The sequence below is a fragment of the Spea bombifrons genome, chromosome 1 (assembly GCF_027358695.1).
Source record: "Spea bombifrons isolate aSpeBom1 chromosome 1, aSpeBom1.2.pri, whole genome shotgun sequence".
NCBI lineage: Eukaryota > Metazoa > Chordata > Amphibia > Anura > Pelobatidae > Spea > Spea bombifrons.
This window is the reverse complement of record NC_071087.1, coordinates 121513498-121530967: the sequence shown is the minus strand read 5'-3', so window position 1 is coordinate 121530967 and position 17470 is coordinate 121513498. Positions and strand designations below refer to the sequence as shown.

General features: G+C 37.9%; 1 protein-coding gene across 1 annotated transcript in view; it reads left to right on the top strand.

The window, feature by feature from the left end:
- Positions 1-12928, top strand: part of ULK1 (unc-51 like autophagy activating kinase 1) — a 42328-nt gene extending 29400 nt beyond the window's left edge. The window contains exons 11-28 of the mRNA XM_053471558.1: positions 364-414; positions 1011-1099; positions 1386-1557; positions 3693-3750; positions 4672-4758; positions 5043-5165; positions 5521-5672; positions 5907-5990; positions 6347-6609; positions 6792-6985; positions 7178-7293; positions 8822-8965; positions 9154-9338; positions 10119-10297; positions 10495-10613; positions 11189-11346; positions 11875-12010; positions 12833-12928. Of these exons, the coding sequence (XP_053327533.1) occupies positions 364-414; positions 1011-1099; positions 1386-1557; positions 3693-3750; positions 4672-4758; positions 5043-5165; positions 5521-5672; positions 5907-5990; positions 6347-6609; positions 6792-6985; positions 7178-7293; positions 8822-8965; positions 9154-9338; positions 10119-10297; positions 10495-10613; positions 11189-11346; positions 11875-12010; positions 12833-12888 (2366 nt within the window). The 3' untranslated portion in view covers positions 12889-12928. The remainder of the gene's footprint in view (positions 1-363; positions 415-1010; positions 1100-1385; positions 1558-3692; positions 3751-4671; positions 4759-5042; positions 5166-5520; positions 5673-5906; positions 5991-6346; positions 6610-6791; positions 6986-7177; positions 7294-8821; positions 8966-9153; positions 9339-10118; positions 10298-10494; positions 10614-11188; positions 11347-11874; positions 12011-12832) is intronic.
- Positions 12929-17470: the final 4542 nt, after the last annotated feature.

Genomic DNA, 17470 nt, shown 5'->3' with positions numbered 1-17470 from the left:
CTATGAAAAGAGAGCTTAATAGTGTTAAGAAAAGTAACATTACATCATGATTTTAATTACTTCATCTTTAAGATGACAGAATGACTGTCCTCATGTCCTTCTGAATGGGTTATCTATATAGAAGCAGCAGGCCTTTCTTACATAGCGATTTATATTGCTGTTTACTTTTTGTAATTCACCTTTTTGTTATGTACAATAGGGCTTTATCTTTTCCACCAAAAACTGATTTTTTAAAATAATTTTAATTATTTATTAAAATTTATATAAATGCTATTTATGTGGTTATTTTTGCTTCATTTGCAAAATGTTTTTAGTAGCTGAATATTTATATATATATATATTTCTTTTTTTTCCATCTAACAGAAGAGTTTTTTCACCATCCATATTTGGATGCAGGCTCCTCCATGAAGAAATGTAAGTATTACCATAAAACATTGATGACTCTGCAACAGAGGGAAGGGGGTTACACTACACTGTTCTTTTATAGGGGTTAACACATTGCAGGTATCCAAATGTTGCTAGGGACAGAGACGGGCTGGGGGCCAGAAGAATATATGTCACCTTTCAATGCTGGCTTTCAGAGAATGGCTGGCACCACAGTGCGAACAGCATTGCTTTTACCGGCTGTGTTCCCACCTCCACCGCTGGGCTGGTTCAAGTCAGACTGGCCCTTTTTGGAAGAGTTTTGGACCAGTCTGGGAGGCTGGATTATATATATAATGTACATAATGCTCATTCTCGTGCTGCTTTCCTCCTACCCTGACAATTTAATTCTATTTTCCAATATATTTTGTAGCTTTAAAGTGTTTTTTATGTATAAAAGTAATTCTAGTGTAAACCCTTGTACATAACTCCCAGTGAAATCTTTGTTCAAATCCTTTTTTGACGATGATAGGTTGGAAAATCTGTTGCCCATGTCACTTGGAGAAACAAAGTTGTTAAACCTTTCATAAAACGTGCTGGTCCCCTTTTCTATCCCTCGTGTTCACTTTGGATTTGTTTCTGTTTAGCTGCTCCAGTGGCAATGCCCTCTTACCCCAGTTCAGGTTCTGGAAGCTCTTGCAGCAGCTCTTCCACATCACACTTGGCATCACCCCCAGTAAGTAAATATACCTTTCATGAACTCGTGCTTTAATATTTCAAACTGAAGGACGGTTAGACCTGTCTATTCCAAATTCCTTTGCTATGTTGAGTAAATACATTTTATAGATGTCAGGTTCATTCTCGAGGATAATGTGTTTTCTTTGCAAAAATATGAGTTTTCCATATATATATATATATATATATATATATATATATATATATATATATATATATATATATATATATATATATAATATTCCATTCTCTATCATAGTCAACACTAAAAGTTTTCTGTCCCTTAGCAATCCCTGGGAGAAATGCAGCAGCTACAGGAGAAAGCATTGGTCTCTCCCACCCCTGATTCTCCAGGATATCTCCAAGGTTCTAAAGAGTCAGCGGGAAGCAGCAGCAAGAACTCTTCATGTGACACAGACGATTTTGTCATGGTTCCAGCACAGTTCCCAAGTTCTCAAGGTTTGTTCCAGATCAGTGTCTCTAACTCTGTGGTACAATTAAGGAAACCTGACGCATCAATAAACTTTCACATGAGAGCAAGGGAGCAGGTCGCTGCTAACAATGATTTAGCCTTGGTACAAGAGACTGCAGCTAAATCCTGGATTTGAAAGTGACTGTGAAAAACAAGTCTATGCTTGCTTACTGTTGAGCTTGCACATAAAGGACATAGAATCAAATGTACTGAATCAGTTAAAATGAGCGTGAGATAGGCATTAAACCATTGATATGATCGAATCTGACATTTTGCAGTAGTCAGGGAAAAAAATTAAAGCTACTACTGTAATAGCAGCCAAAATACTTAATGAATTTGGGGCTTTTTTTTTTAATTCTGCATTAGAAGGGTAAAAAGCAATTCAGTTCTTGTAACCACAGTTTTTTTTTTTTAATTTATGTTGTAGCTTTAACGATTAGCAGCAAAAATGTTTTATTATGTGGTGATAAAAGCACCATATTAAAACCTTACGGCTGTAGACAAAGGTGCAACAGACTGAAAATAATTAAATTGGCCTAGGCTTTGGAAAGCTATGAAAAATAAAGTTCAGGGAGGATTTAAAAAAAAAAAATCATTTCATGAGCACTAACTTTCTGTGATGGAGCATTATAAAGTTTATTCAAGTGAACGTGATTGAAAACGCCAGCAAGGGACGGCAATAATCTTAAGCCATGAACGCATCTATAAAAGCATAAATGTTTCAATTCCAGTAAATGCTTTTGGATTGTATAAGGAACCATAACAGTTCCAGTTCGTTGCACATTGCATTTTTGGGGGGTAGTTTAATCATACATTTATCCTTTAAAAGCTTCTCTGTGGTCAAATAACCCAGTATCAATTTAGTTGCTTACTAGTGCTGGTAAATGGAATTCACGGTGTTCATGCAATGGGCAAGTGCCATTCATTTTTTTTAGGGACGTTCTACTATAAACCACTGGCGAATGCTCTCAGAGCCAGTCCTTTGTCCTGCTCCCTTTCATGTCAAAACCGGATTTTACGCCTGGTCTAAACCTGGTCTATGACGTATTTAGTAGCAAATCACTTAATGTAATGTTCTCAGATGAATAGTGATATTGTAGTGTTCTGCAGCCCTAAAAGTCACAACAATGTGTATAGAATCTACAGGAAATGTTAATGAATCGAGTTGTGCAAATTACATCAATATATAAATACCTCACTTGGTTCCGTAAACAACCAGTCACAAAGTCACGTAAAAAGCCTTGGTAAAGCAGTGCCCGTAACCATACTGCCTAAAACAAAAGCGGCCTATTTGGCCATTCTAAATGTTTAGAGGCTTTGATTTTATACTTCCACCCCTTTCACGTAAGTTTTATATCTTTTTGGCTTTATTTAAAAAATGCTGCTTCAAAAGAAAGCAGTAACAAAAATAAATTATACATTCATGGAGTGGTTTAAACAAACAAATTCATTTAAATACAGTATTGAAATGCCATCTGTCTCCTATTTCAAACTTCTTTCTCGCAGCTGTTGGCCACTCTATAGTTGTGCCATTTTGTCATCTGAAATGAATTCATAAAAAGCAAGTCCAAATGATACAGAATAAAACATACAGACTAATGGCACAATTGTGGTTCTTTTGTTGGTCACCCCATTTAACTCTGACGTTCTGCTTCATTGTGTGCTACCAGCTAATTACCCCAACACAGACTTAACACAATAATTAAAGTCTGGTCTGCGTCCCGGCAATTTATGCAAAGAAACGTGTATTTGTTCTTCCCTTTAAACCGCGTAAGTCCTACAAGCTTTGTTGCCAGGTAACTTTTTCTTGGAATTAAAACTGTCTCAGAGATGGCTAGAAGTTTTGGAAGCATTCCAAATGTTTTGTAAGGGATTCAAACAGAATACAGGAGAGTTAATAGCTGTTACATGAACTTACGGAAGGGAATATTGCTTTTGTCTCTGGCTTTAGTGAATTGCAAGACCGACAAACTTTTTACAGCGGAGCCCAACTTTGGAGAATAAGTGAACATCCTTGTATATGATACCCAACAAAAAGTTCCAAATGAGTTGTTCAGCAGTAATGTAAAAATCATAGAGATGTCAGAACCATTGGTTACGATTAACCTTATTGGTTTTCCAGGTGATATTGCAGAGGGAGCTACAGGCAAGCCTATCCAGGATACGTTAATGTACAGTGGGTAAGATGAACACGTTATTGCATTTTTATTGGGGATGTGATCTTGCAAGGCTGCTCTTTCCATGGGCAAAAAGCACGGTCCTCTAGGGTATTATGTACACGACATCAGTCTCTTGTAGAAAGGTGCGCCTTTATTTGAATTGTGCACAGGTTCCAAACGACAATCAGATCCTTCATGAGCCAAGCAAGACAGAAAAGAAAATCTACAAAGAAATACCTAGCTCAATTTGAGCACTTGCTAAACTTAAGTAATGTCCAGCGTAATAATTCCAGGGTAGTAAACAAACCAGCAAAATAAAGATAGGTTTCACCAACCTTTTAGCACACTCCCAGCTGCTCCCAGGAGGTCGGATTTCATTCTGGCCTAGAACCCCTGTAGCCTGGGATTTTAAGCAACTCACAGCAGCTAATTGGAGCAGATGAGAGGGTAGAGGCTATGGAGGATTTTGGTTGCTAAATATCCTCCCACTACAACTCTCCCATTTTTTTTTCACAGGGACCATGAAGGAGAACACTCACCATTTTTTATTAGTATCAGATTTTTTTTTTTTTTCTTTTTTCCCCCCCCACAGCTCTAGTTTTCACATTGTACCAAACACCTTGACTTATTATACTATCTTGTGGTAAACTGCAGAATGGCTCAGTGTTACTCAGACACCCTAACTAAAAACGGAAGGATGCAAGATCCTTTGGGTGCAGTGATGTATTACTATGAAGCAGGAATACACCTAGCCTGTAGACTACTGCTCATGGTTAGAATTAGTCTGTACTGTTAATTGATTCGATCACTGATTTAAATGTCTTTATTTTGTTCATGGGAATAGTGCTATTTCTGTGTTTAAAAAAAAAATAAGTATGGATTTATTTGATTTGTTCAAAGTGAAACTTAAATTCTTGCCATTCACCCCTGTTTTTTTAACAGCTCTTTGCTGACATCCACTGGCCTGGACAGTCGAGCTCGAACCCCTTCCCCGACGCTTCCATACAGCTCCTCCCCCAGTCCATCCAGGTAAGGGACCCACTATGGCACAGGTCAACATCCTTGTCATGTTACTATGTAAGTTTGGCCCCATCTCTTTGGACCTACCACTTGCATATTGGTAGACAGAATAGAACGAATCACCAACTGCTAAATTATTTTAGTTTGTCATGGAAAAACTGAGTGAGCAAAGGCCAAATGAGTAAAGGATTCATATATGTGTTACCCTTTGCTGTTTGGAGGATACATTTGATTTCAAATGTCTGCAAGTTGTGTATTTATTTTTTATTGTCTTTTTCCCCCCTCCACTATAGACCATCCCAGACATCTAGCAGCAGATATGGTCAGTCAGTTCCCATTCCTGTCCCAACTCAGGTCCACAATTATCGGCGAATTGAGCAGAACCTGCAGTCACCCAATCAGTACACACCACCCAGGTGAGTCTCATTCCTACTGACCCATCCAACCCATTTGGCGACGCTGTGGAGCAACAAAACAAAGCAAGAATTCAGCGCATGCCCAGTGAATACCATAAAAAAAACTAAAGGCATAAATATTGGGGATTTTTAGGTTGTGCGCTTCTCAATTTTTGTGTATTTTCTGATGCTGTGGAGCAAGGCTGGGCATAGTTGGTTTATTTCTATTGATGGCTTGCGCCCATAATGCTTGGTTAGGAGGATAGAGTGTAGTAGTGTTTAGGTAAGAATAGATTAATGGTTTGCTTCTGTGTTACACATATTCATCATGCATCTTTGCTGTAACAGAACAATGCATTGTTTTGGTTTCTTTTAGGTCTGGTGTTGTTCGGAAATCGAGTAGTAGCAGTCCCCTCAATTTCATGAGAGCCGGCACATCTCCTCCATTCCCAATAGAGACCGCCTCTGCACCCACAACAAGGAGGCTTTCATTTGGCGGGGCTAAGCCATACACCCCCTCTCCTCAAGGTAAGGAACTTTTTGAAAGCATAGCTCTGTTGACATAGTCATAGTAATTTTGTGAGTATGTATTATCAGTTTGTACCTTACCTCTCTGAAGAGTATTCCTAGAGAAAAAGAATGTAGTTTCCAAGATCATCAATAGTGCCACTTCATTATATGCTCATTTATTACATTTTACTGTTGACTAGCAGACACCCGGTATGATACCGCTAATCCAATTACCTTGTGTCTTATTTAAAGTTGGAACTATCCCTGAGCAGCCTGGGAGGAACGTGAGTTCAAGCCCAACGGGGCCAGAGCATCGAAACAGAAGCCCTGTGTATGGTACGTACACAAGCAAAGTAGCCCTGGTTCTACTTGACATAGCTTGTTATATGGTACCCATTAGTGCACTATAACCATTACTGAGAGAGTAATTTTCCCTCCCGCACATCTGCTCTTACACAGTCTTACAAATGAAGGTAGACCGTTTAATCAATGTTTTATGGAATTTAACTTTGACCAATGTACTGAAGAATCATTGCTAATTACCATATGGTACATAGCTGTGCTATAAGACATTTTAACATTTTAGTAAAGTTGGGAATCAATGGAGATGGATTTTTTTTTAAGAAAAATATAATGTTTAAACGAGTCACATTAGTTGAAATTCTTGATTTCTTCCTGTTGTGTGCTCGTAGGAATTCCAGTCCCTGCACAGAGTTCTCGTGGGATGGGATCACGTCTCCACAGTGCACCTAATCTCTCAGATGTACAGCCATGCAAGCAGAAAATCAAAAAGCAGTACTCCGATCCTGTAATGCCCCAGGATGTTCATTCTCAACCCAGTCAATTTCAGCAACTCCACAACCTGCAGTCGAACCGTCCTCTCAGGTCCTCCCCTAAACTTTCCGAGTTTATGCAAAGAAGCCCACTACCTACTATACTGGGGTCACCCACTAAGGTATGTGAACGCTTACATGCCAAACCCACAGTAAATCTACTGATGTTAGGCACAGAGTTCGGTAGAAATTAGGTTGCTTTGGATATTTTACAGCGGTCTTCCAAAACGTTGTGCTTTATTGTGTTCCCTGAAGACCAGGGCAGTCTTGATATAAGTTTCTCTCCTTTCCCCTTTCTCCTCAGAGCATTACCCCGTTTGAGTTTCCAAGAGGTTCCAGTTCCCAGAACTTGTTGACTCTCCTAACCCACCAGGGAGTAATGGTTCCTCCTACCCGTAATAGGACGCTCCCTGACCTGAAAAACATTGGTCATTTCACCTGCCAACAAGCTGGCTTAGGGCTGCTTCCTGTGGAGGAAATGAAAGGCCCGTTTGGCAGGTAATAATTTATTTAATATTACTGTTCACTATTTTGCTGCAACTCTTCCCATATATCCTTTGCGCTTTTACAAAATAAAAAAACCAACACACCATTTCATTAGTACTTGGGCAATGGGGAGATAATTGCACCGTTACAATAGCTATGGGGGATGATTCATTATCATGCTTCTGAACTTGATATTTCTTGCAGATCTGTTAGCACTGGCAGACTCACAGACCTCTTATTAAAAGCCGCGTTCGGGACACAGGCACCCGAAATTGGCAGCAATGACAGCCTCAATACAGAGAAACCTATGGAAATAGCAGGTGAGCAGCTACTGTTAACATAATATGAACAAGTATGTTTGCATATTATTATATGTAATCAACTATGGAATTGCAAAACTTTGTTTAGCGTGGAAAATGCAAAAACTCAACAGCCGTGGGCTCCCTATTTGTAAGGCGCTAATATGTTGTGCTATAAATAGAGGAGACATCTGGAACAACAGAAGTGTCTCTAAAATACGAAATAAACCTTGCAATTTAAATCTATATTTGTATGATTAGAGATTTAAATAAATTGGATTAGAAAGTAACAAAGTATGAAAAAAGATTAAAATAAATCCGTACTAATGAAAAACTAATTAGGAATAAAAAAAGAGATTTTGTGTTAATAAAATTGAATGATTAAGTACAATTAATAAATAAAACCTAGTAAAACAGGTGTGACTGTTGAATAAAACTAAGCAGCTATGACAGTGGTTTAATTATATGTCTGTAGTTTGCAGTAGAGCCATGAGGTTTAGAAGACTTCATTGGAACTCTTATCACCTGGAATTACTTCCAAAGGTAGCAGCCTTCTAGAATAAAGGCAGCATTTGTGTTTGTTTGGTTTGTTCCATGTTTAAAGGGGAAATCCTATGGAAAATATATATGCGTGCACCTAGAAAAATCTAGGCAAGCATTGACCAAATTCTGATTTTATCCCATCCCCCTCCCCACTTTGCTTATCTGCAGAACTGAATGCTGTCAGTGATGTGATATTGTGGGTGACTTTCCCTGATCAAACACCACACTGAGCTAACGCTTTATGGCAATGCTAATTAAGTCTTTTCCTCCATAGACTTAAATTAGAGTATCTAGCTGGATGATTGAGTCATTATATTGTTTACCACGGGCAGTATGATAAGGAGCCGGGATATTTGTCTTAGCACAGCTAGATCACATACCAGTGGCTAATAGGCATCTATGCTAAAACTGTTTTAATAAAGAAAATTGCATAATAAAAAAAAATCTGATGCGCGTAATAAAACAATTTTGTGGGAGTTCTCCTTTAACATAAGACTTGAACAATGCTATGGTTTTGGACAGGAAGTATTTGCAGAGACAGCAGGGTGTTACCAGATCACTCTTGGGAAATCTCAGTGGCACTTGACTTGTTACGGGAATACAACACCTATGGTTATTAAACTGAATATATGAGTTGTGACGTAGATGCTTTTGACAGATTTTGTTGAAGTCATTATCTTGAAATAGTCTCATTAGTACACTGATTGCTAGATATTTAGAAAACTGACCTCTGTTGACTAAATGTGTGGATGACTTAGTTTTGTCATCATACATACAGCTGAATGCTCAACTGTTTAAAATCCATTGAAGATTAATTGGAGGGGTTCTTCATGTTAATGGAGAGAGTGTTCATTCAGTTAGCCAAGCCTCACCATATGACATAACTACTCTTTGATTCTGGATATTAGTGCCGATTACTTACATAATATCACACAGTCTGGTCACAATGTGAAGCTGTTTGGATCAGATGACCCTGATGAATTACGTATGTCATTAATCCTTGTAGCTCCCTTAATTGGTTTTGGCGGTACTCTGCATTGTGGGACACAAGCTGGGGGCTCTATCAGCCCATCTCCAGTGGTCTTCACGGTTGGTTCTCCTCCTGATGGCTCAACACCTCCCCAAACCACACGGACACGGCTGTTTTCAGGTGACTTTTTTATTAAGCCTTTTATTAACAGTACGTTTGCCCTTCATTTTGTAATTTCTGTTCTTTGTATTTATGATGTTGTATATGTGAAAATAAATTATATTGTGTGACTTCCTGATGCATAGACCTTTCTTGCCGTGTCTTACAAACCTTTCTCCCTTCCCAATGTTTTTTTTCTCCTCCTGCAGTGGGATCGTCCAGCTCCCAGAGTCCTGTATGTTCATTCACTGGTAGACATCTTATGGTTGGAGCTGGTGGGGAAGCTTTTGAAGCTCCATCAAGTCTCAGGTGTGCCTTCCCTGACCAAGCTACCAATGTTGAAGGAGTGGTGATGTTTGAAGTTCCAGAGTTACCCGAAGAGACTCTGATGGAGGTGAGGCTTAAAAACTTTCAATTTGAGGTTTTATTGATACTGGTTATCAGTCATATTTATAAGCCAGTCTGGTTATAACTATCATGTCTTGATATGGTGTAAAAAGCAGATCAGATATGTATAAGAATGTGACTATACTAACACAATAGACATGTTCCACAAAACTTAGACTTCTGGCAGAACTTGGATCTATGGCTTCTTTGTATTGCTATACACAAAGTGTTAGAATTTGATAGGCAATACGTTTTATGGCTATTGGTTAAGAGATCTGCATACTATTTATGTACAGTCAGACACTTTTACATCATTATTTGTTTTGCTTTATTAAACAATTCCTGTTCAAGTTCTGCTCTTAGCCTCTTAACTCAAATGTGCTTTACATAGTCGTAAGGCTTTTCTGTGTTTTTATTGTTTTTTTGCTGGGCTGCGGAAACTTCCTTTTGGTTTACTGATATTCCGTGAGATTGAATTAGCCAATTTAAAGCTCAGGTAGCAGTGAAGCTATACGATGATGGGGAAAACCAGCTTGATCAATTAAACTGATCCTTGTTTTTGTGTTTAATGGTTTAATCGTTTAATTTCATGATTGAGTGTCATTGATAGATTGTAAGCTAATTTTAGTAGGGCCCTTCTCACCTGTTGTTTTTTTTATGTTATTCACTAATAGTTATGTCCTGTCTACCCTTTGACATTTATCCAAACTGGGTAATCCATAACGCATTTTTTTTTGTCCTGATGGATGTTGTCTGTAACATTTATATTTTTGTTCTGTATCTGCAGCAGGAGCACACCGACACGCTGCGCAGCCTGAGGTTCACGCTGGCCTTCGCCCAGTCTGTCATCGAGATTGCAATTCTCAAAGGGAGCTCAGTGGATGTAAATGCTTCAGTGACTTCAGAATACCAGATGCAAGAGAGTGTTGTTGCTGATCAAATCAGTCTGCTGAGCCGAGAATGGAGGTGAGCTTGCACAATTGAACCACTCCTGGTTGTGCACCCACTAAAACCTATGCCAGACCAGCTGAGCCCAACTGAGGGACAGTCTCGTCGTGAGCAGGGCATCTGTCTCAGTCTTTCTCAATGAGCCACTCCCTTTCATGCATTTCTCTCTATATATTTTATATAAATCTTAAAGCATGTATGTTTTGCCTCTCCAGTTACGCAGAACAGCTGGTACTCTACCTCAAGGCGGCAGAACTTCTTTCCTCTGGTTTACAGACTGCCATGGAGCAAGTCAAGTCAGGCAAATTGTGCCTCTCCTCCACAGTAAAACAGGGTGAGAGATTGACTGGAAGTAATGTTTAAGCACAAAATCAGGACAGAAGCCCCTTACGTAATGATTTCATGTTCTAGTTTGAATGAACATGGCTTGGAGTTTCAAATACTTTTGGGGGGATTTGTTTCAAGTTTTGCATATTTTAAGAGTTGAATATTCTATATATTATTGTATTGTCTAAAGATCAGAACTACAAAGAGGTAGAATTTTTTTTAGAAAATATGGAAAATCTCAACAATATTTGGATTCACTGCTGTTCTCTAACCTGTCTTGGGTTGAGGAAGTCTCCAATATCAAATCAGACTTATAAAGCTTTACCGTGAGGGGAAAATATTGATTTACTCCTACAATTAAAACATTATCAACTAGTATTCTAAAGTAAATATTTTCTTCACCACATTAATTCCTATTTTTTCAGCAATATAGGTATTTTTGAGAAAATGTGTTCTGGATTTGAAACTTATGAAAACAGCGGTTTTCATCTTTTTTTTCAACCTTTATTACTATGTTAAAACCTGTAATAAGGCATGTAACAGTTATTAACTGTGTTGCATGAACATTTGTTCTTTCTTTAGTTGTGAAGAAGCTAAATGAGCTGTACAAATCCAGCGTGTCTTCATGCCACTGCCTGAACTTACAGCTCCAGAAGTTCTTTGCTGACAAGCAAAAGCTGATGGATCGAATCAACAGCATCACTGCAGAGAGACTGATCTTTAGCTATGCTGTCCAGATGGTGAGACCCAAAGATACCACAGGATCTTTGTATTATAATTTACCTGATCTTCAGTGGTAAATCTTCACTTCAGAGTGCAGAGAAAACTCCCACCAATGTGCAAAGCTAACCTTGCTACTGTTTTGTATGAGTGTCAAATAGGAACTAATATAAGGTGTCCTTGAGGGACAGAACTTACTCTTGTATTTTAGAGCTGCTCAGCCTATCATGAACACATCTCAAAGTTTATTTCTCTGGGCAAATACAAATATATTCTTTTGCAGCTTCTATAAATAAAAAAAAAAGTTGAAGGTGGTACCTTTATTGGGCCAACTTAGTAAAGTATGTGGAGAGGAGACATATGAGATCATGAAAGCTAACATGACTCTATTTTCAATGTATTTGTAACAAACGTTATCACCTCCAACTAAAGACTTGGTTTTCATTTGGACCAAGACAGCCATGTCCATTTCCTTACGCACAGTACCAGTATTAATTGTTTATTACTGTTACAAACAAGAAATATATTTTTTACTTGTGTATCCATAGGTGCAGTCAGCAGCCTTGGATGAGATGTTTCACCACCGAGAGGACTGTATTCATCGATACCATAAAGCTCTGCTTCTTATGGATGGATTGCTAAATTACATGACCGAGCAAGCTGACGTAGACAACATCACCAAGTGTAAGAACTATTATTACACTTACTATGGATAAAAATAGTTACAGCAAACTATTTTGGATATTTTAAGTTATGCCAATAAATATATTTACTCCCATCCAGTTCTCAAGCAGAGAACATTCTGTCAGAACTTGTGTTGTCCAGTAAGATTGATCAACTGAGGGGTCTAGGATGAACTGGCTGGCCTGTGTTATGATGAGCTCACTATCCCAAAACAAACAATGATGGGAGCCAATAGGAATTCACTACTTAGCAACATAGTATTTGTGTACGTCTCACAAGAGGCTTGCTCTATTTCAAGTGTATCTTCTCTGAGTATAGTAATAATGCTGCTATTGTATGTTAAGTATTTTGGTTTATATGACTGAAACGTTTTAGAACATATTCAGTTTATACATGTTGCCCTGCATCTTCAGTTGATCAGCTTGGTCACTTTGTGTCAATTATATGATGCACGCACAGGATTCTCCCTCGTTAAGTCAAGCATTCTATTTCTTTGACAGACAAAAATGATTGACGTAGCTCACACTCATTATTCTGAAACTCAGGTACAGAGACAGCAGGCTAAAGAAGGCATCTGCTCAGACTGCATCCGTACCTGACAGCAGCAAATATTTGAGTACGAGTTACTAGATATATATCAGAGTGCAAGCCAGTATTTTCCCATTTAATCATTGAATGTTCACAGTGTACATGTTTACATTATTCACTTTACATATGGGTGGTAGCTATGAAACAAGTTCGTTTTTTATGACAAAACCATATAGTTTATTGTGTCCGTCATATTACCTGCTAACTGTATGTTTTCTTTTACTTTCCTTGCAGGCAAACTTTGCATTGAGCGCAGACTGTACGCACTACAGAATAGCATTTGTGCGTAAGTCCAGCTGCTCTTCAGACTCCAGCCCTTGTTCTGGCTTTCAGAGTGCTACAGGAAGATTTCTGTACATGACACTGAGGTGCCAGAAGAGCCATGCAGTGACAGTTCTGTGAGTCAGCCGGCTGTGGAAAGACCCGTGCTTCCAGTTCATCGTGTTGGGACATGCTTCTTTTAATTATCTTACAAAATGGAAGGGTGACAGCCTTTGCCTACCATATATTGTGGCCACCTTTGGTGGCTGCACACCAATTTGTGTGGCAGTTGGTATTACCAAGAAGGTCACATTTCATAAGGATATAAAAGTGGGAGATCGTGTTTATTCATAAGATATACCTGATAAGCATTCAATAAGAAGAGCTTTGGATTCAGCACATTTAGTCTTGTAATATAATCCTGTGTGGGTAGGGTGTCACATAACCATATGACGTGAACTTAGTGAAACCTGTTGCAACGTCCCAGTAAAACCCAGTCGGGCACAATGGAAGAATTAATACACTGGATGTGCGGTCAGGAAAGACAGTCACAGCTGTGATAGGAACGATAACTGAAGCAGAAAAACACGACACAAAGAAGCAGCTGGTTTGCGGTGTGGTTTTGTTTTATCTTTGCTTCATGCATCTGTCCTCTTACTGAAATAGTGCTGTCCTTATGGAAGATGGCAGATTTATCAGAATATTGGTAAAACGTTCCTCCTACTTTCCCCAGGCTGTCCGTGGACTTTTAAAGTCAAGCTTACTTTTTGCACAAACATGGACAAGTAAAATTCAACTCAAGGTAGCATACAAGTTCTCCCTAAACACTATTCACTGAGGGTGAAGATGTCCCATGTTCTGGATTCCCCTGAAAAGCTTGTAGCGCTTGAAAGAAGGGAAACCCAAACCTCAGAAAAAAAAAAAGAAATTCTACCTATAAGTAGGAAACATCTTCTGTTCACAAGTTCACTTTATTCAAATGATGTCATTGCATCCCAGCTATTGCCTATTATATAGTGTGATACTGAATACCAACGTCTCCCCTAAAGCTTAATTTGACTTGGGTCGCTTTATAAAGACAGGTGAAACCACAGTTCTGATCCTGAAGTCTGTGGAATTACTCTTTTTTGTTTATATTTTACCATAAAGGTAGCTGAAGAATGTGTTTGCCTCCCTGGTGCATCAATTGAAGAAAATCACTTTCCTGTGGAAGTTTTTTTTTTTTATCTTGACTCTATGGGCACTAATGGGTTACACAGTGCAACAGTGATTGGAAAAGTTCTGCACTGCTGCATGTTTATCTTGAGGAAACCAAACTGATTTTAGTTTCAAACTGCACTTTACTGACTGTGATGGTTGGGAGAACATCCGCATAAAGACTGGTGCAGCAAAGCATTTAAGATGGAAATACATGAATATAATTCCACTCCTGGAGGTGGAGTCTCTGAACTGTGCCAGTTTGATAAATGAACAGTCAAGGCTATGTTCCATCTTCTTTGTTTTTATACTGCACTACATGTATATACGTCTGTGTATATATAAATAGGTATGTATATATTGTACATTACCCAGAACTGTCTATTGCTACATAGCAAACAACAAAAGAAAGCAGCCTTGACTGAGTGGCTGTCCTATATACTTTACTGCCTTGTCTTCCCCACATCAAGCAGTTTCATTGTGACTTTTGGGTCATTCGGTCGTTTGAATCATTCCCCACCTTTGTTTGTATGTCGACATAAAAATACATAATTTGGATGTAACAAGCGTGGTGGCATTGCTAGCTGGTAACTCTTCAGCTGTCAGCAGTATTGGAACATACTATGAAGTATCGAGATGTTCTTCCAGTCCACTCCTGACTTGAGGTTTAAAAGTAAGTGAATGATCTATAACCATGGGCCTGTCTTCACAGGTACAATACACCGTACAGAGTTCCTTGTGGCACAGAGGACATTTACCATCAGTGTTTGTGTTGCCACCCTTCCTTATTCATGCCCTCCCCCCTACATTTCAAGGCTTGGACACTCCAAGTATGGAGAACCTCATGTGCAAGAAGACTCAGCTCACGGCCACTTTATTATAGCCCATTAAAAAAGCATGCGTGCAATAAAATTAAATACTGGGATTGATGTAGAATCAGCTGCCACAACTAACTCTTGGCTAAAGTTTCTGAAGTATTAATCCATCAATCATGGTTTACAATTTTATTTTTAAAGCAGCTAGTCACGTTCAGAAGGCGAGAAAGAGAGAAAATATTCCTTGAGGAGGTCATTTTCCTTATCTTTATGGGATAAAATGAATCGTAAGATTTCTATATATATTATATACTATATTAGTGGCACCTCCTCATAATTTGTGTTTGTTAATGTTTCCGTCAGGTGGAGCTCAGCACGCCACTGCCTTCCATTGCTATTTATTTGAGCCCTCTGAACATGTATGGCTGTTTTAACAATTTTGTTTTGCTTATCAATACTTGAAATGTTGTTTTCTTGGTCAAGAAAAAAATAAACTTAAAGGGAAAGTATCCCTAAAAAAGAACATGTTAAAGATGTCTCAATATCCCTCTTAGTGCATCCTGTGAGTGTTTTGTCACAATGGGTTTCCTTAATTGGAAAAAAATGTGAACATTTAAAATGTTGTTCTTGTGACTTTTCCAGCTCAGCAGGAATGCTTTACTTTATACTATTGGGATAAATCTACTATATTACTTTGATTAGTAAAGTTTGATTCAATGACCATGCTGTCTTTTTGGCACATAGTAGCATTAACACAGTTGCTGTGATGTCAGTGATGCAGGCAAATTTGCAAATTTTACAGTCACATACTTTCAGAAATGCCGCTCCAATGTATACCCCAAATATATCTTGATGCATATATATTTAATTAGGTGATACTTTCTCTTTAAATATTTTGATGCTATTTGGACCTTGCGATCAATTTTCCAGGAATCAAGGAGTTTTGTGGCTCTACGGAGCATCTAAAGGTCTTTTTAGTTATGTTTTGTCAACCATCTGCTGGAATGTACCGTATTGTATCACATTTTAATTTTGAAAAGAATACTTCTGCAAATGCCTATTTATTGCTTGATAGCCAAAAACACACACACACACACACAAAATAATTACTAAACACCTTAAAGTAAAAAAGTGCCCTTTTTAGCTTAGTATTGCAGATGCATAAAAGCAATGTTATACAAACCTCATGGACAAGAGGTTTCTGCAAAGGTTAGCCAGTCTGTGTGGTGTGAATGTGTGTATTGTGTGAGTTTCTCCTATTGAAAATTATTACTCAAAAAGCTTGTGGCTAGGACTGCACAGGTTTTAAGCCAATTGAATACAAGTTTGCAGTATAATGCGGGACGTTATGTTGTCTGCTAATTCAGTGGTTAAAAAAAACCTCAGCCTGCTACATGCAATGCAAATGCTTTCTGCTTTTATTATATAGACTAGACACAAAAAAACTCTGCTGGCCTGAGTTTCTATGTGACCCTTTCAGCCTTATGTTGAGGGTTCCTCTTTAGTGCGAGGGCTAACCATGATGCAAACATAGAAAATCTGCAGGCAATTACAAGTTGCTAATGCCTATCTATGGCTTTTTTCCATAAAACTGTTGAAAATTTGATATTATTTAGTTAGGATGTATGCTTTTATTATTATTAATACAATTAATAAACCCAAAGGATCACAGAGGAGTGTGTTTGAGAGATAATAGGAATGCTTATATTTTGTTTGTGTTTTTCCTTCCAGTTCATTGTTTTTATCATTGTTCTGTGTGTTGATATTTTCTTTATTTGTATACCTTAAATAAAAATAAAAAAATATAAAAATATATATTGAGTTATAGCCCATTGTTTATTTTGCATGTATTTATTGAAATCTTTGTAAACATACGTCAAAGTATTAACAGCAGATCACCCTAAAAATATAGAGCTTTTCTTCGTGGGAAATCCTCTGCAGTTTTTTTAACCCCTTTGTGACAATTTCGTAACATTTCTGCGGTGCTCGTGTTAAGCTGTCATTTTCTTCTTTCTCATTTACTGTACGCATTTTAAGGTCAAGAAGGGCTTTCTTTAGATACCATTATTTTGATTGTATCATATAATTTATTATTTTTTAAGTATAAAATGAGTTGCAAAAATAGAGACAAAAAGGACTTTTTTAACTTTTACTTGAAAAATCTTTTACTCATCTACAAAATCTAATCAGAAAACCTGGTAATATTTTTGAAATATCAAATGTTGTTTATGTTTTGGGTTTTTTTGCTATTTTTTGCAAGATATAAGGCAATAAAAACAAGTAGTATATTGGTATTTTAAAACTGGTCATTCTGCAACCATGTGCTATTTTAAGCTGGTCAGTTCAATTTACCCTCATCAAACCATATTTTTGAAAAATATCATATCTTACTGGTGGGCATTTTCCTTGTACAATCCTCCCACCAAACGCACAAAAAATCTGCTATAAAAAAGGTATTAGGACAGACTCCTTAGGTACCACTGCCCTTCCTGCCCCACTCTACCACAACTCTGTATTGAGAATTGTTTTTCACGGAGTATCATACAAAATTAGGGAATTGGAAATGTTTTCAATAATATATATTGTTCTGTTTTTGCTT